Raw genomic sequence first — 27,156 nt, forward strand, 5'->3', positions numbered from 1 at the left:
GGAAGGGTGTTCCATGTGTCCACCACCCTCTGTGTGAAAAAGTACTTCCTTGCGTTTGTTTTAAACCTGTCCCCCTTCAATTTCATCGAGTGACCCCTTGTTCTTGTGGTTTCTTTCAAATTGAAAAATCTGTCTTTGTCAACCTTTTCGATGCCCCTCAGGATCTTGAAGGTCTCTATCATATCTCCTCTGAGTCTCCGCTTTTCCAGGGAGAACAGCCCCAGCTTCTTCAGTCTGTCAGTGTATGTAAGGTTTTCCATACCCTTAATCAGTTTAGTTGCTCTTCTCTGGACTCCCTCAAGCATTGCCATGTCCTTTTTGAGGTACGGTGACCAGTACTGTACACAGTATTCCAGATGCGGGCGCACCATAGCCCGGTACAGTGCAGTATTTATTCCCCTATATGGGATAATCCACGCATACTTATAGGAACACGTACAGTATTATGGCCTACCTGGATTCATTCCGGAATTTGCAGGACATTATTGTTACTCATTGATTGATAACTTTTGCTCAGATATAATCTGCTTATGAGTTGCCTTCACACCAGGCCTATAGATATCTCTAACTCTGTCATAGTATTCATGATGCTTTTGGACCCAAGCTAGAGGGCCTTCATCTGGGTTCTGCCTATTATGCTCCGCTGTTGGCTCGCTGGAGCTCCCGACCCCATGTCATGTCTGTAATATATGGTGCTCTTGTATCTTCGGGGACTGAGTGACCTCTACTAATCCAGCGGCTGTGGATGCAGGATCTTGGTTGTACCATCACTGAGCATCAATGGTCCCAGGTGCGGTGCTGCTGTAATAAACTCTTGCATTCGGCCTCCATTCGGCAATCTCTGTACTTTGTTCTTCATAAATCTCTGTGGACTCCAGTCAAGCAGCAGCGGGTCTCGCCAACATCATCTGCCAGCTGGTGGAGATGCTTGGTGACGGCACCTTCCAATACCTGCTTTTTGACTGTTCCATCGTCTCTGCCTTTTGGTCGGAGGTGGAGGATATTTTGAGCCACATTCTCCCTCTTCCTGCTTGGATAAACGAAATCTTTATAAGTAGACTTGTTTCTTACTAAGTGTTCCTTTGGAATTTTCCTCTATGTTTACATAACATTCAATTCAGATTTTAAAAAAAACTTGTTCAGACTACACTGTAAAACATCATACTTGGATATGAAAGTGGCAATAAGTTATGCATCTTCAGACTGAAATAAATATCTGAAATATGTTCTTGAGAAGAGCTAATATCTTAGTAAGGATTGACCTCTTGTCTTGTGAACAGTCAATTTTTGCTTGCCAAAAGCTAGCACCGCGCTTGGGGGGTCACCCGGCAACGATAGAGAATCATCCGGAGTGCTCCTTTGAATATTGATGAGCCTATTTTACTACCATTGTAATATTATGTTGCATGGCAGAGTTGGAGACTACTAGAGCTTGGAAAAGACCACGGTGAGCCGTTTTGATAATCAGCACGCTAATCCAACTGGAATAGGTTTAATGACCATTGTTAAGGGCACGGTAAGTTTTGGGAATCTTCCTCTGTGCCACTAGAAAATCTTACTGTTACTTTAAAAGGCAAATGTAATTGGTATTTGCAAATTTGGCAACCCGCGGATCTATTCTTTAAAAAAAACAAATATCATAATTAAGATTTATTTTTACTTTTGTCACAACTTTTATCTACACTTCTAATTGTTGTGCCAGAACAAACAATATGTTTTGTTTATGACTCACATGATACACTTTCTAATTGCCTTGATTATATTTGTATTTTCTCTCTGGTTGATGTAATATTTGAATTACTTAGTCCAAGAATGTTATTGTTCTTTTCTCTCTGGATCAAAAATGTGATTAAAAAAAGCCCATGCAAATATTCTCCATGAAGGATTTTTTAAAATGTTAATCACTTATGTTTTATTAAAACTTGATATATTGCTATACAGTTACTAAGATGCACTAAGGAATGGGCTTAGCTTATCTAACATAGTTACAGAGTAGATGACGGCAGATAAAGACCCGAATGGTCCATCTAATCTGCCCAACCTGATTTAATCTAAAAATTTGTTGGGGGGGGGGGAGTTTCCTTCTTCTTCTTAGCTATTTGTGGACAAGAATCTAAAGCTCTGCCCGGTACTGTTCTTAGGTTTCAGCTACTGAGGTCTCCATCAAAGCTCACTCCAGCCCATCTACACCCTCTCAGCCATTGAAGCCCTCCCCAGCCCATCCTCCACCAAACAGCCAGACACAGGCTGTACAAGTCTGCCCAGTATTTGCCTTAGTTCTTCACTATTTACTACATTATTATTTTCTGATTCTAGATCCTCTGTGTTCATCCCACGCTTTTTTGAACTCCATCATTGTTTTCATCTTCACTACCTCTCGAGAGAGCGCATTCCAGGCATCCATCACCCTCTCCGTAAAGAAGAATTGCCTTACGTTGCTCTTGAGTCTACCACCCCTCAACCTCAAATTATGTCCTCTGGTTTTACCATTTTCCTTTCTCTGGAAAAGATTTTGTTCTAAGTTAATACCTTTCAAGTACTTGAACGTCTGAATCATATCCCCCCTGTCCCTCCTTTCCTCTAGGGCAGTGTTCTTCAACCACCGGTCCATGGACCAGTGCCGGTCCACAGAAATTTCCTGCCAGTCCACAGGGCCAGCACGTGCATCAGGCCCAAAACAGTGTTCTTCAACCGCCGGTCCACGGTGTGATCGATGCGGCGTTATCTTCGAGCCAGCTCCCTCTTCCTAACTGATTCAGTGCACAAAGCCATGAGCAGTGTCTCCTACGGCCATCCTGTGCCTGAACCGGAAGCCTTTTCTCTGACGTTGCAACGTCAGAGGGAAGGCTTCCAGTGAGGCACGGGATTTGCAAGGTGCAATTAGTACTATTATGGGGGCGGGGTCTGGGGTGGAGATTGGATAGAGATGGGCGGGGTCTGGCCTACGACTTAGCCCAGTGTTCTTCAACCACCGGTCCACGGACTGATGTCGGTCCACAGAATAATTCTTTTATTTCTGCTGGTCCATAGGTGTAAAAAGGTTGAAAAACACTGCTCTAGGGTATACATATTCAGGGCTTCCAGTCTCTCCTCATATGTCTTTTGGCACAAATCTCCTATCATTTTTGTCACTCTCCTCTGGACCGCTTCAAGCCTTTTTGTGTCCTTCGCCAGATACGGTCTCCAAAACTGAACACAATACTCCAAGTGGAGCCTCACCAATGACCTGTACAGGGGCATCAACACCTTCGTTCTTCTGCTGGTTACACCTCTCTTTATACAGCCCAGCATCCTTTTGGTAGCAGCCACCGCCTTGTCGCACTGCAGACTTTCCACTGTGTTAAACCCATTTTTATTGTCTGCATCCCAAGTAGCGGGGTTTTTTTTTCATTACACCCCGCCCCCCCCCCCTTTTTTTTCAAAAACGTAGCACAGTTTTTAGCACCAACCGTGGCAGTAACAGCTCCAACACTCATAGGAATTCTATGTTGTTATTACTGCGGCCGATGCTAGAATCCACGCTATGGTTTTGTAAAAGTTGGGGTAGGCAGGTCCTGCCTGGTTATAAAAAAAAAGTCATGTAGGAGCATTTACCGCCCCCCTATTTAGCAGGTGTTAACTGCTCCCATGTTAGGCTGTAGAAAGAGAGGGTAACCAGTAGAAGGAAGAAAGTGTTGATGCCCCTGTACAGGTCATTGGTGAGGCCCCTCTTGGAGTATTGTGTTCAGTTTTGGAGACTGTATCTGGCAAAGAACATAAAAAGGCTTGGGGCTAGATTCACTAACCTGCCTCTCCGTGCCCGATCCGTGGGATATTGCAGGCAGGCAAACGAATTCACTGAAGTCCAGCATGCAAATAAGGATGATCATTGGCATGCCTCCCCACCAACGCTGGAGATCGAGCCTTGAGCACGCGCAGACCATCTTTCTTGACTGTAGATGGTCTGCGCATGCGCTGTCCCTTTGTGCCCGGCAGAGCTTTTTTACTTTTTTTTAAACTTTATTTAGCTGACTGTTTTTTGTACTTTGTGAGCCCGTGGTTTTAACCCGGTTTTAAAACTGTGGTTTTAAAACTATGGGCTCACACTGCGGGGAAGGGCAGGCGAGTCGGGGCTGAGCAGGGCGGTGAGAGAGAGCTGGAAAGTCGGGGGCTGAGAGTAGGAGGGTGTCAGGTCAAAAGTGGGACAAAGGCGCACCCAGACAATTGAGCGCAGCGCACGCCGCCGTGCCACTCTAAATTATTGTTTTTAGGGCTCCGACAGGGGTGTGTGGGGGGAACCCCCCCCCCCCACTTTACTTAATAGACATCGCGCCGCGTTGGGGGGGGTTATAACCCCCCACATTTTACTGAAAACTTAACTTTTTCCCTGTTTTTAGGGAAAAAGTTCAGTTTACAGTAAAATGTGGAGGGTTACAACCCCCATAACGCCGGCGTGGTCTCTATTAAGTAAACTGGGGGGGTTCCCCAAGAAAACCCCCCGTTGGAGCCCCTAAAAACTGTAATTTAGAGCGGCGCGCGTTGCACTCAATTGTCGGCACACGCTTTTGTCTTTCGTGCCGTTGTCTATGAACCGAGAAGCAGGGCACAGAGCAAGGCTGCAGAAGGGAGGGCAGTTGGAAAGGACCTGAGCGACTGGTTCTCAGCTGTCGCTTATTTTTGGATCGGTCAGCCTCATTTTGTTAAGTGAATCACTGCCTGCCTACATTTGAACGCCGGTCCCCCCTCATTTGCATGCACGGATCGGAGGATGATCGGGACAGAGGTTAGTGAATTGGGTTGCAAAACAATCGGTACGCTTAGTGAATCTAGCCCTTAAAACAGTTCAGAGGAGGGTGATGAAAGTGGTAGGAGGTTTGCGCCAAAAGCCATATGAGGAGAGACTGGCAGCCCTGAATCTGTATACCCTAGAGCAGGGGTGTCCAACCTTTTGGCTTCACTGGGCCGTATTGGCCGAAAAAAATGTTTCTGGGGCCGCACAAACTTTCAAAAGCTGCAGCAAGACAGAGGAGGGAGCCAGCAAGACGGTAAACACCCGGGGGCAGCAGAGGAAAACACTGCATCGCCCTCAACCATGGCCGCACAAAGTACTTCACGGGGCCGCAGGTTGGACACCCCTGCCCTAGAGGAAAGGAGGGATGGGAGACTCAGATATTCAAATAGTTGAAAGGTATTAACATAGAACAAAGTCTTTTCCAGAGAAAGGAAAATGGTAAAAACCAGAGGCCATAATTTGAGGTTGAGGGGTGGTAGACTCAAGAGCAATGTAAGGAAATTCTTCTTTATGGAGAGGGTGGTGGATTCCTGGAATGCGCTCCTGAGGGAGAGGAAAATGGTGAGTTTAAAAAAAAAAAAAAAAGTGGGATGAACAGCAGATCTCGAATCAGAAAATAATGGTATATATTGAAGAACTAAAGCCATTACTGGGCAGACCTGCATGGTCTGTGTCCGCATATGGCCATGTGGTTGAGGATGGGCTGGAGTGAACTTTTGACCATGACTTCAGTAGATGCTTTGGACTCTGGCCCGGAGAGAGCTAAGAAGAATGAAATTTTAAATTAAACCAGTCATTTAAAGAGAGGGTAAAGTTGGGCAGACTGGATTGGACCATTTGGGTCTTTATCTGCCGTCATCTACACTGCCCTCACCGACGAACATGCTTTTGATATGGATGCAGTCGACTGGCTGGTTAGTGCATCTGGACTTTCCCCCCCCTCCCCCCCCTGCGGTAAAGATGTGCATTGGTTTAGGTTTAGGAGGAGGAATCCAGCGTGTCCTGCTTTTGCTGCTCACTAGCACTTCCCCCGAGGCCACTCGGAGCAGACTTAATTCTCAGCTCCTGCAGGACCATGCAAGGAGAGCAGCGGCGTAGTGAGAGACGTTGGCATCGCCACCCCGACGTCTCGAAGATGGAGCGGCGCGGGGTGCCCTTAAGGGAAAGGGGGAAAGGAGAGGCGCCCCCTCCTGGCCAGTTCTTCAGCTCCAGCCAGCCCTCGTGTCTCGCGCCAAAAGGAAGGAAACCGTACTTCAGGTTTGCTGCAACAGGTAGGGACATCCAGCCCTGGTGACAGGGTTCCGCCCAGGAGTGGGGGTGGGCACTTCCTTCTGCCTGCCATATGGTGCAGGGCACAAGTGTCTGTCCGGTGGCAGCCGCCGTGCTCTCCCTGTCCCGAGTGGGGGGGGAGATCCTCGAGTCCAGCTGTGCCAGCGGTTCAAGTTCTTTACCTCCAAAACCCCGACGAAAGCGAGCAGGTGAGGAGTAGGGGTGGGGGGGCGATGTGGCATTAGCCACAGGTACGGAGTAGGGGTGGGGGGGCGATGTGGCATTAGCCACAGGTACATCAGGCTGCAGCCCACCATAGACTCCATATTGCGAAGGGAGCGCCCCCCCCCCCCAATGCTTTAATAGCTGGGGGGATGAATAAGTGAATCGGCGTAATGCTATCTTAACTTTGCCTGCCCTAAGCAGGAGACGCAGCCGAGCTGGTTTTCGCAATCTGGCAGCTGGGAGGGAAGAATAAACAGCTTTCTCCCGGATGCAGGAAACGGAGTAGGTTTAACTTTACCCAGACACGTTCGGCGGTTTGTCTTGGGGTTTCAGGGCCCCTCGGACACTTCCGCCCTGTGCGGACCAATAATTCGGACTCTGCAGGTCCGGTGCAAGAACCCCCAAACACCTAAAACCACCTTCAGTACGCCCTCGATTAATTTCATATGCTCGGCTCCCTCCCCACCCCCAATTATGGCCAGTTTGAGAATTTCTTACCAGCCGGTTGGTAAAATGATTCCCTGTTGCTTTATTTGCCTTTGGCTAGTTCCGGCACCTCTTGTTTTACTTGGACACCGGCTGCAATTGGCAACCACCTAGTGGCCCTTCACATCTGAAAACATCTGGTCAGAAGAGGAAAGCTTTCTGCCTGGTGCCCTGATCACTCCAAGCTCCCTTAGTTTTCAGAGAGATATTTGCTAAGCTTTTTCACACTAGACCAGGGGTGTCAAAGTCCCTCCTCGAGGGCCGCAATCCAGTCGAATTTTCAGGATTTCCCCAATGAATATGCATGAGATCTATTTGCGTGCACTGCTTTCATTGTATGCTAATAGATCTCATGCATATTCATTGGGGAAATCCTGAAAACCCGACTGGATTGCGGCCCTCGAGGAGGGACTTTCACACCCCTGCACTAGACTAATCTTATATGAATCTTGGTGAACCTTTGCTGCAGTCGGGGTGGCTAAAGGCCCCAGATCTGGTGATCTCTTCTTCACTGCTACCATTCTCCACCCCACCTCCCCAAGGTGTTCAGCATCTTCTCCCTGTCACCACCCTGCTTCCACTGGAACTGGCCACCTTTTTCAGTTCTAACTCAGAGTACAGCAGGTATTTTCCTGTCTCCAGAAGGCTTAGTTTGTTTGTACTTGAAAAAATGGAGGGTTAAGCAACCTGCTTAAGGTCACAAAGAGCTGAAGTAAGATTTGAACTAGAGAACGACACCTGGACAAATTTTTCCCTGTCCCTGCGTGAACTCATTTTCCTGTCCCATCCCAGCGAGTTATTTTCCTATCCCTGCCCCATTCCTGCAAGCTCTGTCCTCATCTGCACAAGCCTCAAATGCTTTAAAATCATAAGAAGCAACATTCTAGAGCTCAGATTGTGATGTCATAATGCCTCATTCCACCAATGCCCAAGCTCCGTCTTCATCTGCACAAGCCTCAAACACTTTAGAATCATAAGTACCAACATTCTAGAGCTCAGATTGTGATGTCATAATGCCTCATTCCACCAATCCCTAAGCTCCGTCTTCATCTGCACAAGCCTCAAACACTTTAGAATCATAAGTACCAACATTCTAGAGCTCAGATTGTGATGTCATAATGCCTCATTCCACCAATCCCTAAGCTCCGTCCTCATCTGCACAAGCCTCAAACACTTTAGAATCATAAGTACCAACATTCTAGAGCTCAGATTGTGATGTCATAATGCCTCATTCCACCAATCCCTAAGCTCCGTCTTCATCTGCACAAGCCTCAAATACTTTAGAATCATAAGTGTTAGAGGCTTGTGCTGTTAACTCTGTTTTGCTACTTGGGATCTAGCTAGGTACTTAGGTCCTGGGTTGGCCACTGTTGGAAACAGGATGCTGGGCTTGATGGACCTTTGGTCTGTCCCAGTATGGCAATTCTGCTATCAAGCCTGAAAGATAGCCCTTGGAGGTGGTGATGAAAAATATGTATTAAATACAATATTTATTGTTACCTACACAAAAATTAGTAGGCATTTGATTTTAGAGTCACTTGGTTTTAGTTCTGGGGCTGAGAATCTCTCCAGTGCCTTTGGGAGATTTGATTCCATCTGGCACAGGGACTTTGCCCTAGATTCACTAAACTCACCGATCTGGGCGATCCGTAGCTGAATCTTGCCGGGCGACTGATTCACTACGAGTCCTCATGCAAATTAATGTGATCGGATCGGACGCACGCCCCACCGATTGCTGCAGAGCTATCGTGACGCACGCGCAGGCCATCCCGGTTGGCTCTAGATGCGATCCGCGCGTGCGCTTGGTCAGAACAAAGGAGGAGGGGTGGCTGCAGTACTCGCTGGCCCAAAGGAATCATTTCAAATGGTGCAGCCAGAATGGAACAGAACACACTTTTAACCTGCGGGCTTGTGATGTATTCCAAATTGTGTATGCTTATTGTGAGCCGCTTTGGTTTAAAGTGGGTTATAAATGTTTTTTTTTTTAATAATTTTTATTATTTTATTTATTACAATAGTGTAATACAGTAAATTGACAACATGAAAATATTATAAGAAAACACTATTACAAGCAGAAAGTATAGAATCATAACTATAACCGCCCCCTTCCATCAATTATTGATATTAACAATAATAAACATCTTAATAAGAAGATTCAATATCTATGTTAATCAATATCTATCACTACCCAACCCTCCCGCCCATCCCAACCCAGATGTGTAATGAAAAAACTCCGAAGGCAATATATTATCTATTAATTTGCATTCGCAAATAATGCCAATGGATTCCAAATTTTAAAATGTTTTAAATAAATAAATCGATAATATGCATTACCTCTGAATTCTCCTTTCTCTTTTAAAGAATGGTGCTCTTTCTTTCTTTATATTAAATATCAATAAAACCATAAGCCACATTTGGTTACTGCATAAGGGAGCAAAATGTTTGCATTATTCTTGCATTTATGCAGCTGTGCGCTAAGGGTCTCTTCTATCAAACTGGACTAGCAGTTTTTAGCACAGAGCGCCATGCTAAAAACTGCTAGCGCAGTTTCATAGAAGAGGCCCTAACCTCCTTGTTTACTAAGGTGCGCTATGCTTTTTAGCGCGTGGTAAATGTTAGCATGCGCTAAACGCATGCTAAACGCTAACGCATGCACGTTATTCCTATGGACACGTTAGTGGTTAGCACATGCATTGATTTAGCGTGCACCAAACGCGCGCCAAAATGCTTAGCGCACCTTAGTAAAAGAGGGCCAAAGTGTTAGTGGATCAATGGACCACAGATTTCAAACTGAAGCTCAATTCAGAAAAAACTAAATTCTTCATAGCCTCGCCACACGCACAAAATACGACAATATCATTACACATTAACAATCTAAACTACCCCATTCAACCAACGATGAAGATTCTAGGAGTAATACTAGACCAAGGACTAACCATGAAAGACCACATAGACTCCTTAATCAAAAGAGGGTTTTTCACTCTCTGGAAACTTAAATCCATTAAAGCGTACTTCCACACTTCAGCATTCAGAATCCTAGTACAATCCCTAATACTAAACCACCTGGACTACTGCAACATCACCCATCTGACAATCCCACGGAAGCAAATGCAAAGACTACAACTGATACAAAATGCAGCAGTCAGGATGATTTTCGGGCTGAAGAAGTCCGATCACGTAACCCCTTCCTACCGACTCCTACACTGGCTGCCGATGGAGGCGCGCACGAAGTTCAAGCTAGGATGTCTCTGCTTCAAAGTATTAAATGGTCTAGCCCCAAAATACATCACAGACCTCTTCTCATTCCCAACCAATAGACATGAAAGAAAAACACACATGAAATTTGTCTCCCCACCGGCTAGAGGGTGCATATATAAGAGACACCATCAACAACGGCTATCATATCAAGCAGCCATATGGGGTAAAGACCTAGGAAAACTAATCGCGCACACAAACAACTATGAAGAATTCAGGAAACACCTAAAAACCTACCTATTCCTGAAATACCTAGGTAACGAACCGGAACATCAACCCCCCTCGTAACATCACCACATACCTGAACTTGCAAACTGTTAACCCAACCCCCAATCACTAAATATGAACACTCTATTCAACTTACGGAACATTTCTACTTCTGTGTAAACAACTTGGCACTTCCTGGCCTTGCAACACACAAACTGACGTTAACATTATTAATGTTATCAGATGTACACCGCTATACTCTTTAATTCGTTGTACGAGATATTCACTGCTATACTCTTCAATTCGCTGTACGTAAAGTTTCTCTTTATTTTTATTGTATTTACAGTTTCTTTTATTGTAAACAGTTTCTTATATTGTAAACCGCCTAGAGGTCGCAAGATTGTTGGCGGTATATAAAAATAAAGTTATTATTATTATTAATGAATGTCTCTAGTGCAGTGTCTCTCAAACATTTTTTTTAGCTCTGGCACATTAAACAGAGCAAATATTTTTCATGGCACACTAACCGGAGCAAATGTTTTTCGTGGCACATTATAAATGAAATTATAAAATTGCTAAACCAACAAAAAAAAATTAAGTTTGAGAGTTATTTATTTATTTAAATCTCTTTACGCTATGTACGGGTAATTGTAACAACGGTGAAACTAAAGTAGACAGACTAGAATCCACCGTTTTAGGATTTAAAAGCAAACTAGAGGCACATCTCCTTACGAGAGGCATAGAGGGATATGGGTGACTTAATTTACGCCAGGTACACACCTGGCAGGGCCTCCACGTGTGCGGTTCGCCGGACTTGATGGACCATAAGTCTGATCCGGTGATGGCAGTTCTTATGTTAATTGCTAATCAATGCGATGGATATGCTATGTCAGGTCAAAAGCGCGCCGGGACAAAGGCGCGCGCAGACAATTGAGCGCAGCGTGGAGGTGCGCGCCACAGAAAATTACAGTTTTTATGGCTCCGACGGGGGGGAGTGGAGTGAACCCCCCCACTTTACTTAATAGAGATCGCGCCGCGTTGTGGGGGGTTGTAATCCCCCACATTTTACTGAAAACTTCACTTTTTCGTTTACAGTAAAATGTGGAGGGATACAACCCCCCAAACCCCCCCCAACGCCGGCGCAATCTCTTTTCAGTAAACTGGGGGGGCTCCCCAACAAAACCCCCCCGTCGGAGCCCCTAAAAACTGTAATTTTCTTCGGCTCAGTTGTTGGCGCACACCTTTGTCTTTCGCGGGGTTGTCTATGAACCCTTTTTTTTTAGTGCAAAATAACTCAAAACGCATTTCATCATCCACCATCTGCAGTCATTCTCTCTTTCCTTTTTAATTTAATTTCTATCAGAACTGAAAATCCAAGTTCACAAACATAAGAAGATTGAAATGATAACAAAGCCTTGATTGCTCTGTTGCAGTAGTTACGATAACTACTGCGTACAAAATAAAAATAAAATTACTAGCCATTAGTTTTCAAGGACCAATCGCGTCAACTAATGATGCTTGTCTGAGCGGTTGTGTCCTGACGCAGACTATTGCGTACTTGACGTACATGTCATCTATTCTAGTTTCGACATGGGCAACTCCGGTCTTCGAGGGCTGGAATCCAATCGGGTTTTCAGGATTTTCCCAATGAATATGCATTGAAAGCAGTGCATGCAAATAGATCTCATGCATATTCATTACATTACATTACATTACATTTGTGATTTCTATTCCGCCTGTGCCTTGCGGTTCTAAGCGGATTACAGTTAAAAGAGATCAGGACATTACCGAGAGAATTACATTACAACGATTTAAGTAAATTACATGTTGTGGTATAGAAATACAAGTATAAGATATCTGGATTTATCGATAGAATAACTTGACAGGGTTCAAGTAGTTACAAGGTTCAGTGGGGAAAACAATATAGGCAACTGAAGAAAGATACCTAACTTTGAAGGAATCAGTTAAGTGGATACCTAAGGGAGATGCTTATTTAGGAGAAGGTTAAATGGATACCTAAGGGAGATGCTTATTTAGGAGTTTGGATATTTTTGGTAAATGAGGTTCAAGGGGATGACTAGTGTGTTATTTGCTGGGGAGAGTGCATGTGTGATTGGGGAGGGGAATATTAAGTAAGGACGTGTTTTTTGAAAAGAAATGTTTTGATTTCTTTCCAAAACACTTTGATGTCTGTTGTTTTGATCATCAGTTTGGTGATGGTGGGGTCAATTTTCGCTGCCTGAGTTGCCAGAAGGCTGTCGTAAAGTTTCTTACGTCGGGTACCATTGTGAGGGGGGGAAGGTGAAAAGATTCTGAGTTCTTCTTGATCTGGGTAGTCGGTAGCGGCAAAGACGGTTGTTCAGGTAATTGGGGGCCATACCATGGGTTACTTTGAAAAGTAAGCAGTAGAGTTTGAATTGAGTTCTTGCTTTTATCGGAAGCCAGTGAGAGTCTACATAGGCGGGTGTGACGTGGTCGAATTTGCTGAGCGAGTAGATGAGTCTGATAGCTGTGTTCTGAACGGTCTGTAGTTGTTTTATCATAGTATTTGGGCAAGGTAGGTAGAGGCTGTTGCAGTAATCTAAGGAGCTGAGTATGAGGGATTGTACAATGATCTTGAAGTGTTCTTTGGAAAATAATTTTCTTATTTTTCTTAGGTTTCGCATGGTGAAGAATGCTTTTTTTATGGTTTTGTGTATTTGTGTTTGCATTTTGCAGCCTCTGTCTAGGTGTGTTCCCAGAATTTTGAGAGTATTCTGTATTGGATATTTGATTGTGTTTACATCTAGTTCTGTTAGGGATGGTTTTTGTTCCTTCTCTAGTATTCATTGGGGAAAACCTGATTGGATTCCGGCACTCGAGGACTGGAGTTGCCCATATGTGTTCTAGTGTATACTTATGAAGGGAATTTTTTAAAATAAAGTAAAATTGTGGAATCTCTTTGGGGCGCACCACTGTGCCGTGGCACACAGTTTGCGAGACATTGCTCTAGTGCAAGCTTACTGCACTGGCCCTTCAGCTAGAAATTGCTTCTGCTTGTTTTGACTTTATTGAAACTGTAGCTTTTTCTTTTTCCCATAGTGCTTGGAAGATTATGGAGCAGTTCCTTCATCGTGTTCGGAATCTGAAAGGACCTAAATGCTGATGTTCTAGATTGCGCATTGTCCCTCCCTCCCTCCCAGAACTTGTGCCATGGCTTCATGTTCTAGGGGCAGCCTTGGAGAAAGTGCTACAAAGTATCTTCTGAATGCTGGCACGATCCAGAGAGATGACGGCCATGTCAAAGACTTGTTCCACGAGGAAGCACAGGTGTGTTGGCTGCAGAAAAGAGGAATTTCTTTCTTTCTTTGCTCAATTATTTAGCCTGTCCTCTCAGAGGAGCCCAGAATGCGTTACAAGGTACATTCACGATATGGTCGTGACAGGACAGAGATAACATAATTTACAATAAGACATGACAAAATAAAACATATTACATTATGTAGCATATGGTGAGAGTAGGTGGCACAGTTGCGTTGACTCTGAATGGTGTTTCTGGGTGCTGCATTTCATTCATTTGTGCATGGTTTGCCAGTGAAATCATATTTTTGAGTAGAAAAAATGGCTTTATATTGTGACCCCCCCTGAAAAATGCCTCTGCTGTAAAAGCAGTGGTGGAGAATTTTTCAGGTGGTCACTGAATTTTGACTGTGGCTAGAGAAGCTTTGGGGGAGGAGCTGGAGGCCCTTTTCCCAGGAGGGAGGGGGAGGTTACAGAAGGGAAGGAAGGACTATGATCCTGACTTTTTGGTGGTTCCTTTCTAGAATGAGGGAGCCTCTCGGAGCAATTTGGGAGGGAACTGACAAGCCTGTGTAAATAGTGGAGGCTAAATCTATTGATAGAACCAATTTCTCTGCCATCTTACTGATGCATCTATGAATAATGGATTGTAAAGTGAAAAGGAAGTAATAGGGGAAAATCTTTTGATGGAACCAGAGTATCTGCCTTTCACTGAGTGATTGTAAATAGTTCAAAGACTGTTTTTCAAATCAACTTTAAATAAAGTTCCAGTTTTGGTTCACTCATACCTCGGACTGAGCTGTCTTTTTCATCAGAAGGAGAGTGAGGAGTTTGAGTGGGGTGAGTGAGACCCCAGAGTTGATCATTCTTTGGCCTACTGGATCTGTCCGACCCCGGCTTACGCCCAAGCTCGTGTGTGACCTGTGAGTCCATAAGTGACTGTATCTACTATCATTGTAGAAGCAAATAAAGACAATTTATCTTTTTTGTGAGCCCTGGTGTCAGCAGGCAATTCCTCCCCCCCAATCCAAAGAGCTGACTGGAGCCCCACGCTGCATGGTGGAGGTGGGAAACCAGGGCTACAAAAAAATGGCACCCAACAAGGGACTCAAGGAGGGCAAATTCCAGGGGGAGAAGACATGGGGAGGCTGTGGAAAAATTCCTTGCTGAGAACTGTGAGTACCAATGAGGAAAAGTTTGGGCAGGAAGAAATTGAAACCAAGATGGCGCCAGTTCTATCTGGCGAGAAGTGTAGGGGGAAGAGGCAGAGCAGTTATCCTCTCCCCCAAAGATTCCAGCGTTTGTGGGAAGCGCATCATGTCTAGGGTTACCCAATGTCCAGATTTACCTGGACATGTCCTCTTTTTAAAGGACTGTCCAGGCATCCAGATGGGTTTTCAAAATACAAGGGGAGAGTTCTGGTGAGAGGGGGAGGAGTGTGGACTGGATCTATACCCCAAGTGTGGATTAGAACTGCACCTTGTTTGAGCTGTTGCATGTGGAGAGCAGAGGCAGAGAGAGCTGTGTCCAATCGGCAGGGATATCTAACAATCTGACTATGATCCACCGACTGCTGCGATCGACATATCAGTTGAAGTTGAGTGCTCATTGGCTGTGTCGTGTGTGATCAGTGTGGACCCGGAGAGTTAGACATGCTCATACAGTTATGCTGCCGTGGGTGTGACCGAAAGTTTTTCCAGAGGGAGACATCTGTCCAGTCTGCATGTTTGAAAACCCACAGGGAGGTGATCTCGGGGTATGCAACTGGAAGAGAATCTAGCCTGGATGGTAGTACACTCAGACCAGGTCCCATTTCCATCATAGGCAGCCTGGTTCGAGGGATCAAAACTTTGAGATTGGAACCCTCTGGGTCAGTTTCTTCAATGTCGGACACTGAAAAGCCCATAGCACCCTTGAGGCAGGGCTGAGGTAGAACTATGCCAGCCTGGAGAGAGCGATCAGGGCTGCTTGATATGGGGATGCCAAGTTCAAGAAGCGAATCTTAGGCTCTGGAATTGCAAGAACTGTGAGGAGAGGAGTCCTACATGAGAGAGATATCTCTGGGAGGAAATTACCATCGGCAGTTCCCTTGCACTTAGTAAATAAAATGAATAGGTCCCCTTTTTCAGGCCAGATGGTGCAGGAGACAAACCTAGGAACCTCCAGGAACGTACCAAAGGATTTAGACACTGAACAACCTCAGCCCAAGACTGTTTTTCACTTTTTGTGTCTGGCTCTGGGGGAAGTGGATCCTGCTGTACCCACAGAGCTGATGACAGAGTGGACAGTCTGGAGTTTGGAGACCCAGGTGAACACTTTGCTTCCAAAGTGAGATTCACCTACAAACACCCCCTGAACATGCCCTTCAGCTCCAAACAGCCCAGAAACGATCTTACTCTCACTTCCTACCAAACCTATGGAACAACCTACCACCATACATCAGATTCCTAGGGGGTCTTCTAAATTTTCAGGAAAGCCATAAAAACCCATATCTTTGCCTAACCTCTCCATTTGACCTCAAGCCTTGAAAATATCTGATCATCTGCTAGACTCAGGAATTTGATGGAACTTATACTGTGACTCCGTAATTTTGTATAGTCTTAACACCATGTAAGTTAAGATGCCTCAACGTATATTGATCTAAGAGTATTCGTAGGTGACAGTGTAATGTAATGCTATGACAATTAATCTGTAACCCATTCTGAGCTCTTTGGGGAGGATGGGATATAAAACTAAACAAACATATTTTATTATGTTCTTATATGTTCAAGAACTTCTCATATGACAGTATTGACTTCTAACTTTTCTGGATTATTTTATTTGTGAGAAAGAAAACTTGTAAATTTGAGGAGGTGGTGTGGATGGGCACACCGTGCTGTTCTTGACCTGCTAGGTTTTTTTAAACATATCAATATAATTGCGTTTACTTTTTAATTGTAGGTGTCTCAAACACAAACCAAACCATGGTGGAAGATACAGTTGTTTGTTTGGGAACCAGTTCTCTTTGGGACTTGGGATGGAGTCTTCACATCTTGTATGATCAATATTTTTGGAGTCATTCTGTTCATGAGAACGGGGTGGCTTGTGGTGAGTGAAATCCCTGCTGTGTACGTAGCATCATGGTGTAGCAAATCATTTCCTTCTCTTCAACCTAGAGTCAACCAGGCTTCAGGATATCTTGTGCTGCTAAGTAGCTGGTTACTTGAAATAAGGACCTCAGGTGCTATGTGGCTAGTTGCTGCATATGAAATTGGTCCCTCCTTAGAGACAACAAAAGACTGAAGCACCACCAAGGAGAAACATTTGACATTTGCCAAGGTCCACATTTATGCTCTGCTGTAGAGTTTATTCACTCGATGTCCCCTTATATTACATTTACACTACTTTTTATAATAATATAACACTACAGAAAATGCACTTAGAGATAAGGGGGGTCATTTTCTAAAAAGATAAGACGTCCAAAAGGCAGCATAAACCAACACTTGGATGCCTTACTAGTCAAAATGTCTAAGTGGGCAATCTCAGAACAGACTTTCTAGATGTCTTTCTGGTTGTTTCGTCTCCATGTTCAAATATTAAAGGGTGGGGGGTGTTAGAGGTATGTTTTGGGCAGACTTAGGGCTGGCTTAGGACTTGGATGCTCTTCAGACATAATCAAACCTGTAACAAAAGGTCCTGGGTTGTTTTTTTTTAATGTTTGGACCTAGACCTGGTTTAAAAGCATCTAAATGCTTCCCCACGAGTAAATATATGCATCCTGGGCATAGTTTTACATGAGCAAACATCTTTGGGAAAACTTCCTTCTTAGTAACACAGTAAATGATGGCAGAAAAAGAACCTCATGATCCATCCAGTCGGCGGAACATGGTGACCATGTTTGCTGTGAATAACTTCATGAACAGGTTTCATACCCCTCAGCTCTTTTTTCCATCTCTGGAGAAGGCCAAGGAAAAAAATTTACCAGACACAATTTGTAGTTTAAACATTCAAGGCCTTGGGAGTTCTTGATGTTCTACCAACTGGTAGAATACCAACCCAAAATCTCACCAAATTACAAGTGACTGACCATTTTATTGGGTTTATGCCATCACTTAAGGAAATAATGAAACACACATAGTTGCTACATCTTCCAATTGAATTAAAATTGCTTCATTAAGGTCCAGTGTTAAATTGCATACTCCAGCAATGTTCTTTTGGTTAGTTTTGGATCACATGATTTCTTCAAAATCTTATTTCATTAGTCACGCTCTCTAGCAACAATAATGATTTAGTTACATAGAAACATAGAAAAAAGCAGCAGAAAAGGGCTATAGCCCACCAAGTCTGCCCATTCCAAGTATCCCCTCCCCTGAATTTACTCCCTTAAAGATCCCACGTGAGTATCCCATTTTCTCTTAAAATCCGTCATGCTGCTGGCCTTTATCACCTGGAGTGGGAGTCTGTTCCAATGATCCACTACTCTTTCGGTGAAGAAGTACTTCCTGGAGTCGCCATGAAACTTCCCTCCCCTGATCTTCAGCGGATGCCCTCTGGTGGTCGAGGGTCCCATGAGCCAGAAGATATCATCTTCCGACTCGATGCGTCCCGTGATGTACTTATATGTTTCAATCATATCTCCCCGTTCTCTTCTTTCCTCAAGTGAGTACAGCCGCAATTTTTTAAATTTCTTCATACGTGAGATCCTTGAGCCCCAAGACCATCCTGGTGGCCGTTCGCTGGACCGACTCGATCCTCAGCACGTCCTTTCGGTAGTGTGGTCTCCAAAACTGAACACAGTACTCCAAGTGAGGCCTCACCATGGCTCTGTACAACGGCATCATAACTTCAGGTCTCCTGCTGACGAAACCTCTGCGGATACACCCCATCATTTGTCTTGCCCTGGAGGAAGCCTTCTCCACTTGATTGGCAACCTTCATGTCCTCACTAATGATCACCCCTAGGTTGCGTTCCGCCGTGGTCCTAACCAAGGTCTCACCATTTAGTACATAAGTTCTACGCGGGTTTCTCTTACCCAGGTGCATTATCTTGCATTTTTTAGCATTGAAGCCTAGCTGCCAAGTAGTTGACCATTGTTCCAGCAACAGTAGGTCGTGTGTCATATTATCAGGTAATAAGCTTTTGCCTACTATGTTGCAAAGTTTGGCGTCGTCGGCGAACAGTGATACCCTTCCTCTAAGTCCTTGCATCATATCTCATGAATAAGTTAAATAGAATCGGGCCCAGGACCGAGCCCTGCGGCACTCCACTGATCACATCTGATGCTTCGGATGGGGTACCGCATGTTATTCAGCTTTGCCTCTGTCAGTATTAGAGGGGTTATGGGCTCCCTTACATGCTGATTAATACAATCATTGCCATCAACCAGAGCCTTGCCCACCATTCCATGTACATACGGGCCACCCATGTTTAAATGCTGGCTGTGAAGTCACCACCATGCCAACCATATATGCAGCCAAACTTGATGGGGATGTATTATCACATTTTAACAAGTAGGGAAAGCATGCAGAACATGGCTCATGTCATTCTTTCCAAGCCCTCTGTGCTTGTTTGTATGTGTTTGTGTGTATGTGTTTGTAGAGGGGAGAGGAGAGGAGGTGAGTTTGTGTATGGGTTGAAGTCTACAGTAGAGTTGGATCAAAGAAATCACAGTTCTAGATCCAAATATTTTTCAAGCCAGAATGCAAGGGCAGTGGTGTAGCAAGGGTGAGAGGCACCTGGGGTGGTGGCACCCCCCCTCCAGATGCTCCTTCCCCACCCCCTCCTGTTTTGCACACTGCTTCCCTTCCACCGTACCTCTGTAGCATTCCTGGTGCGAACAGCAACCCCCAAGCTTCTGTCACGCCAGCGTTGGCTCTTCCTCTGATGTCACTTCTCTAGGCGTGGGTCCAGGAAGTGATGTCAGAGGAAGAGCCGATGCTAGCGTGACAGCAGCTTGGGGGTTCCTGCTCGCGCCAGGAACATTACAGAGGTAGTGGGAAGGGAAGCGGCACACACATGCTTCAAGTCTTCTGGCGAAGAACGTAAGAAGACTTGAAGCGGTCCAGAGGAGGGCGATGAAAATGATAGGAGGCTTGCGCCAGAAGACGTATGAGGAGAGACTGGAAGCTCTGAATATTTATACCCTAGAGGAAAGGAGGGACAGGGAAGATACGATTCAGACGTTCAAATTAGAGAATGACACGGTCCACCATCCTCTGCACCACCCCGTCACCGCTGTTCCCTTCACCGCCCTGTCACCGTCACCGCCATCCCTTTCACCGCCCCATCACCGCCACTGCCATCCCATTCACCGCCCCATCACCGTCCCCGCTGCATCCATATAAGCCTTAGTACTGTAATATTTAGCTTATTCCTTTCTTATAAATCAAAGTTCCTGCTGCTGAACTAGAGAAAGAGATGTTCAGCTGGCAGGGCTTTGTTTATAAATTTTTATCAACACAACTAATATACTACTTTATCCTAAAGCAAAAAATAAATAAATAGAATTTTTTTTCTACCTTTGTTGTCTGGTTTCTGCTTTCCACATTTTCTCATTCAATTCCTTCCATCCACTGTGTGTCTTCTCTCTGCGTCTTCCATTTGCTGTTACTGTGCCTCTCCCTTCACCCCTCCCCCAATTGGTCTAGCACCCATCTTCTTCCCTCCGCTCCCCCATAGTCTGGCATCTGTCTTCTTCCCATTCTGTCTTCCACATTTCCCTTCAGGGTCTGTTCCTCTCACCCTCCTTCAATGTCTGTCCTATTCCTTTCCACCACCACCCTTCCCTCCCTCCTTTACCATCTGTTCCTTTCTACCACCCTTCAGCTCCTCTCGCGTGGCCTATCTATCTACCTTCCTCCCTCTTACTTTCATGGCAAGTTACAATTTAATTTGTGCAAGCCACTGGAGCCTGCGAGCTCGGTCCCTGTACCATCCCCACAAACCATCTCGCTTCTGTGCTCCTATTTTCCCCATTTCTAATATCTCCCCTATGTATCTGCCATTGCCCCCCCCCCCTGTGTCCATATACCATCCCCATAGCATGTCCCCTTTATGTCTCTGTCCCTATGCCCCATGCACATAATTTCCCCTCTTTCTGTTACCTTCCTGTGTCCAGATTTCCCCTATCTTCCTCTTCCATACCAGTGTGTCTCTTCTTTTCAACCCCATCTAGCTTTTTTCCCTCTTTCTTCCCCCCCCTGCTTCTTGCATCTGGCTCACCTGCCTGTCCTTCCCTTTCTTTCCTGCTGTGGGTTTTTCTTTCCGTTTTCATCCCCTTGGCCCAGAATCCTTTTCCCTTTCACTGCCTCCTTCCAGTTTGAGCCGGGAACATGGGCGATCGCATGGTCCTTGCAGCCCCTACCCGCCTGCCCAATCGATCGTAGTGATTAGCCAGCTCTCTCCCTTCTCCTCACCTTAGTTGCAGGCTTTCTTTTTCAGCGACCTGCACGCGCGGCTGCTCAGTGTTCAATCTTCTGCTCTGCTGCAACTTCCTGTTTCCGGTTGCGTCAGAGCAGAAGATCGAAACTGAGCAGCAGCGGGTGCGCGGCTCTTTGATAGTGTGCGGGTCGCCGAAAAAGAAAACCTACAAACTAAGGTGAGGAGAAGGGAGAGAGCTGGCTAATCACTAGGATCGATTGGGCAGGCGGGTGTGGGCTGCGGGGACCGCGCGATCCTTCATGCCTCACTGCAGGGACAAGACCATTCACCGCTCCACGGGGCGGTGAATGGCCTTGTCCCCGTCCCCGCAGCAACTGCTAGTTTTCGGTCCCCATTTTGGCGGGTTACCCGCGGCTAAATGCGGTGGCCGCGGGTAAACTGCCACCGTGTCATTCTCTAGTTCAAATACTTGAAGGGTATTAACGTAGAACAAAATCTTTTCCAGACAAAGGAAAATGGTAAAACCAGAGGACATAATTTGAGGTTGAGGGGTGGTAGATTCAAAGGCAATGTTAGGAAATTCTACTTTACGGAGAGGGTGGTGGATGCCTGGAATGCGCTCCCGAGAGAGGTGACTGAGTTCAAAGAAGCGTGGGATGAACACAGAGGATCTAGAATCAGAAAATAATATTAAATATTGAACTAAGGCCAGTACTGGGCAGACTTGCACGGTCTGTGTCTGTGTATGGCCGTTTGGTGGAGGATGGGCAGGGGAGGGCTTCAATGGCTGGGAGGGTGTAGATGGGCTGGAGTAAGTCTTAACAGAGATTTCAGCAGTTGGAACTCAAGCACAGTACTGGGTAGAGCTTGGGATTCTTGCCCAGAAATAGCTAAGAAGAAGAAAAAAAAAAAAAATTAAAATTGAATCAGGTTGGACAAACTGGATGGACTATTCGGGTCTTTATCTGCCGTCATCTACTATGTTACTATGATACTTACGAGGTTACACACCCTATAGAATACAGAGGCTAGGTTACTGGGTTGCACTAGAACGTTTGATGTCTTACAGCCATTAATTGTGAACTTGCATTGGCTACCAGTAGAAGTGCATTTTTAACATCCGTAAGATCGTTTTTAAAATACTATATTCTGATGTCCTATTTTATATCGGTGACCTCTTAGCTTTGCCCTGAGTGTATAGTAATTCAAGTCTGAGAAACCAAATTGTGGAATAGACATTTTTTTATGTTAACATTTACCTATCAGGCTGCAAGATCATGGAATAAGGCTGCCTTTGGAGCTAAGATCAATGACTGGTATTAGGCTATTTAGAAAACAATTGAAAGTTTTTGTCTATCAAGAAAATTGTTGTAGCTGAATGTAAAGTTTAAGGATTGCTTTGATGTCTATTCTAGGAATACAGAGTTTCTTGTTCTGTGTCCTACAATGAACTATATGCAATGTATAAGAAATGTGTTGATATTAGTATAAGCCTTGTGAATAAGCACATGCTGCAGCATAGAATTCTCATTGATTTCCAACCTATGTGAAATTTGTTTCCTGTCTCAGGTTCTAAGATAGATAAATTTCAGGGAAATCTAAAATGCTACCTCTTCCAAGATGCACATGATTGCTGAATAGACATAGCCCCTCTTCTACGAAACCGCGCTAGCTGAACCGCGCTGAATGGCCCACACTCCTCCCGACGCTCATTGAGTTCCTATGAGCGTCGGGAGCAGCGAGGGCCATTCAGCGTGGCTCTCTGCGCTAAAAACCGCTAGCGCGGTTTCGTAGAAGAGGGGGATAGTGATTGCCAGGATTGTTTAATTGTCTTAATTCCCTAGCTTCCCTATTGTTGTTTACCTTTCATGTTTTCTTTGCTTTTTAAAATTGTACTTCTCCCCACTTTCCTATTGTTTTTATGTTTGTCAAGTATTGTCTAGTCCAGGGGTAGGCAATTCCGGTCCTCGAGAGCCAGAGCCAGGTCAGGTTTTCAGGATATCCACAATAAATATGCATGAGATAGATTTGCATTTCAAGGAGGCAGTGCATGCAAATCCATCTCATACATATTCATTGTGGATATCCTGAAAACCTGACCTGGCTCTGGCTCTCGAGGACCGGAATTGCCTTTCCCTGGTCTAGTCAATACTTATCTGTTTAATGTTTTTTAAAAACAGTATAAATTGCAAAATGCTTAGAATTCATGATTAGCGTTTCATCAAAATTTTAATAAACTTGATATTTGTATAATTGTTTTCTTTCCTTTGCTATAGGGTAACACCGGCATTTTACTGGGCATGTTCTTGGTATCTTTTGTTATCCTGGTTGCACTAGTAACGGTCCTGTCAGGGATTGGAATCTGTGAACGGTGCAATATTGGAAGTGGGGGCGTCTATTCCATGATGTCAACCGTCCTTGGGGGGCAGGTGGGCGGCACCTTTGGCCTCCTTTATGTATTTGGACAGGTAAGTTAAGCACCTCCTGTTGTATGAAGCCCTACAAAGGGGAAAAGGAAGAGAAAGGATTTGGGATTGTGCCTCAAGGAAAGTTAAATTTGGGTAGAGACCAAATTTTATATCTGAGGCAACAGATACTTAAGTGACTTGCACAAGACTGAAAGGAGCCACAGTGGAATTTGAACCCTGATCATTAGCCTTCTGCTGTAACTATTAAGCTGCCCCTCCACTCATGTTCAGATGGAGCTCTGAATGGGCTTACTGAGGAAGAGCTGCCATATCCCACTGTCTTTCAACTCCTCCAGTCCCGACGCCTCCAGAACTGCCCAAAGGCTTAAACTAGCCGTCCCCTCTCCACGCGGCATCCACTATTCAGGCAAACTGGGAAAATCCCTTCTCTTCAAAATCACAGGTCTTTGGAACGACCTCACCACCCCGCTGCGGAACCTGAGCTCCCTTCAGTTATTCCGCAAACAACTGAAAACCTGGCTTTTCAGCAAATTGTAGCTCTATCCTTCCCCCCTTTCTCTCCCCCCTTCTACACATAAGTTCATGTAATCCTTTTTCTTCGATAAAGGGGTATAGATAGAGGATTACTGCACAGGTCCTGGACCTGTTGGGCCGCCGCGTGAGCGGACTGCTGGGCACGATGGACCTCAGGTCTGACCCAGCAGAGGCATTGCTTATGTTCTTATGTTCTTCTCTACCCACTATTTTAAGTTCTTGTAAACTGTGTCGAGCTCCATTCTCATGGAGATGATGCGGTATATAAACAAGGTTTAGATTAGATTAGATTAGATATGGGATTTTGGGCTCCTTTCACAAAGGTGCATTAGGGCCTTAACGCGCGGAATAGCGTGTACTAAAATGCCGTGCACACTAGCCGCTACCGCCTTCTCATGAGCAGGTGGTAGTTTTTTGGGCAGTGCGCGCTAAAAACGCTAACGCACCTTTGTAAAAGGAGTCCTTTGTTTATTTATGCATTCAGCTCAGAACGGTTTCCATGAATTTAGCCAGGTACTCAAACATTTTCCCTTGTCTGTCCTGGGGACTCACAATCTATCTATCTAATGTACCTGGGGCAGTGGGGGATTAAGTGACTTGCCTTTTCCTTAAACAGGTCTTAATGGAAGAAAAACATCTATTCCAACAATATACCTCTTCCAAATCACATTATTTGCTAGATAGTAAAGCGATCTATTTAATTATAGACTGCTTGTTTGCACGGGGGAAAAGCCTCAGATCCCCGCACACCACCGGAGCAAATCTTGTGGCAATGCTAGAGAGGGACGTTACGTCATAGGCTCAAAAACCCCTCAGAATGTTATTCTTAAATTGTCGGCAAAATTAATGCAGTGAAAATTCTTAACTGGACCCTTATTCAAAGAGCCAGTAAACTTATCTGGGCTATGTTGCGCTGCCGGGTACACGCTGCTGTGGTCCGTGTGTGGTTTTCAATCTCCCTTGTCGACGAGGCGCGCCACCGTTTCGCTCTGCGTCGGGGCAGGAAGTCAATCCGGCGCTTAAGTTCCGCGCTCCCACCACAGCTTTCCCACCCTAGACCTGTCCCCTTTCGATGCAGAAAAACTGCATGTGTTTGGCCACCCGGATGGTCTCGGGACTCGAGGATCTCCCGTATGAGGAACGGCTGGATAAATTGCAGCTATACTCGCTCGAGGAACGCAGAGAGAGGGGAGACATGATCGAGACGTTCAAATATCTCACGGGCAGTGTTCCCTCTAAGCGGGCGGGTGTTGTGAGCAAACTTTTTTCACTGTGAGCTAAAAATATCGGGCGCCAGCAAGTTATGAGCCAAATAACCCCCCCCCCCACCCGACTCTCCTCTCGCCGCCCTGCCATCTGCCGTACGCCTCTTCCGATCGCCCCCCTCCCTGCTCGCACCCCCACCCCGACGTCCGATTCCTCCCCCAGCCTCCCCTTACCTTTGCGACGCGTTACATGGACTGCCAGCTCGCCTGCCTGCAAGCACGCTGTGACGAGAAACTTGTGCGCTGCGATGTAATATTTTGTGCGCCAGCGCACGCCAGCGCAGCTTAGCGGGAACACTGCTCACGGGTCTTATCGAGGTGGAAGAGGATATCTTCTTTTTCAAAGGTCCCACGGCAACTAGAGGGCATCCGTGGAAAATCAGGGGCGGGAAACTGCACGGTGACACCAGGAAATACTTCTTCACTGAAAGGGTGGTTGATCGCTGGAATAATCTTCCACTACAGGTAATTGAGGCCAGCGGCGTGCCTGATTTTAAGACAAAATGGGATCGTCACGTGGGATCTCTTCACAGAGGAACGGTGAAGGGGGTTATTGGGGTGGGCAGACTAGATGGGCCGTGGCCCTTATCTGCCATCTGTTTCTATGTTTGGATGGGGTGGGGGCTGGGAAATTTTCAGCTCGGAGAAAGTACTGCTTAGTTACCTTTGAAGGTGGCCCCTTTCATGTTTGAAGCAAATTTAACAGAAATTCAGCTTTTCTCATTTAGTGACATAAGTTTGGGGTTTGTTTGTTTTTTTTTGTTACTAACTTGAAAAATTCTGCCAGTGTGTTGCAGGTGCAATGTACTTGACGGGCTTTGCCGAGTCCATCTCTGACCTGCTAAACCTGAGTAATATCTGGGCAGTGAGAGGCATTTCTCTGGCGGTGCTGCTGGGCTTGTTGGGAATTAACCTCGCAGGCGTTAAATGGATAATTCGACTCCAGCTGCTGCTGCTCTTGCTTCTAGCCATCTCTACGCTGGATTTTGTTGTTGGGTCTTTCACGCACTTGGATCCAGGTATAAGACTTTGAGTACATTTACCCATAAGTTCTATGATCATGGTCATCAGGTCTGACATCATTAGATAGGGTTACCAGATGTCTAGGAAAACTCGGACATGTCTTCTTTGTAGAGGACTGTCCAGGTGCCCGGTAGAGGGGGGGGGATTTCTGAAACCTGGCAGTTTGTCTGGGTTTTAGAAGGCCCCCAAGCTTGGGGGCCACGTCTGGGGGGCTTCCGAGCATTCGGGGATGTGAGGTGACATCGTCACGTCGCATCTGCGCATGCATGGAGGCCCTCTGGATGTGGCCCTGAGCTCGGGGAAGAAGAGACTAAGTTCGAGTGGGGGCAGGGCTGAGGGCAGAATGGGGCAGGGGGGGCCACGTGTCCTCTTTTTTTTAAAATTTGAAATCTAGCAACCCTATCACTAGACATTTGATTGATTTCTAGGGAAACAATGCTAAAATACTGATCCAGATATTCAAAGTGATATAAGCAGGCACAAGGGAGGCTCTAGCCACCTTCAACCATTTAGCAGGCTGGCTGCTGATATTCAGTGGCACTTAACTGGACAGTGGCACTGAATGTTGGCAGTAATAATTGGCCATCTTAAAGGCTAGGCAGGAGGAAGCATTCTGAGGGTGGAATTGGGAAGGTGCTGGGAGCTATGCGGGAGCTAGGTGAGCATCTCTCTTGCTGTGTGATCTACCGGGGTGGGAGTGAGGGTCTGGCAGGAGGGCTTGGGCATCCCTCCTGCCGCGCGATCTATGGGGAGGTCTTTGTCTCCTGAGGAAGGCGTTTCCTATACGCCGAAACAGGGATTGCTGGGATCACCGTTTCAAATAAATCATTGGTTGAAAAGATACTTGCCTTGCCTTTTCTGTTTGACTGTCTGTACTCCAAGGTGAGGTGTTCTGTCTGTCTGCCTTCTTGCTCCAGAATTGTACATAATATTCTAAATTGGATCTGACCAGAGTCTTATACTGGGACATCAATACCTCCTTTATCCTACTGGCCATTCCTCTCCCTGTGCACCCAAGCATCCTCCTAGGTTTTGCTGTTCTCTTTTCAACCAG

General features: G+C 45.6%; 1 protein-coding gene across 6 annotated transcripts in view; it reads left to right on the forward strand.

Moving 5' to 3' along the window:
• The first annotated feature begins 5,899 nt into the window (after positions 1 to 5,899).
• SLC12A8 (solute carrier family 12 member 8) overlaps positions 5,900 to 27,156 on the forward strand; it is a 115,867-nt gene continuing 94,610 nt past the window's right edge. For 3 of the 6 annotated variants that reach the window (XM_033946027.1, XM_033946021.1, XM_033946025.1), the window contains exons 1-5: positions 6,052 to 6,249; positions 13,295 to 13,522; positions 16,433 to 16,579; positions 23,128 to 23,319; positions 25,867 to 26,098. In XM_033946027.1, coding sequence (XP_033801918.1) covers positions 13,406 to 13,522; positions 16,433 to 16,579; positions 23,128 to 23,319; positions 25,867 to 26,098 — 688 coding nt within the window. In that variant the 5' untranslated portion in view covers positions 6,052 to 6,249; positions 13,295 to 13,405. The other 3 variants (XM_033946022.1, XM_033946024.1, XM_033946026.1) reach the window with 3 other exon arrangements.

The sequence above is a fragment of the Geotrypetes seraphini genome, chromosome 5 (assembly GCF_902459505.1).
Source record: "Geotrypetes seraphini chromosome 5, aGeoSer1.1, whole genome shotgun sequence".
NCBI lineage: Eukaryota > Metazoa > Chordata > Amphibia > Gymnophiona > Dermophiidae > Geotrypetes > Geotrypetes seraphini.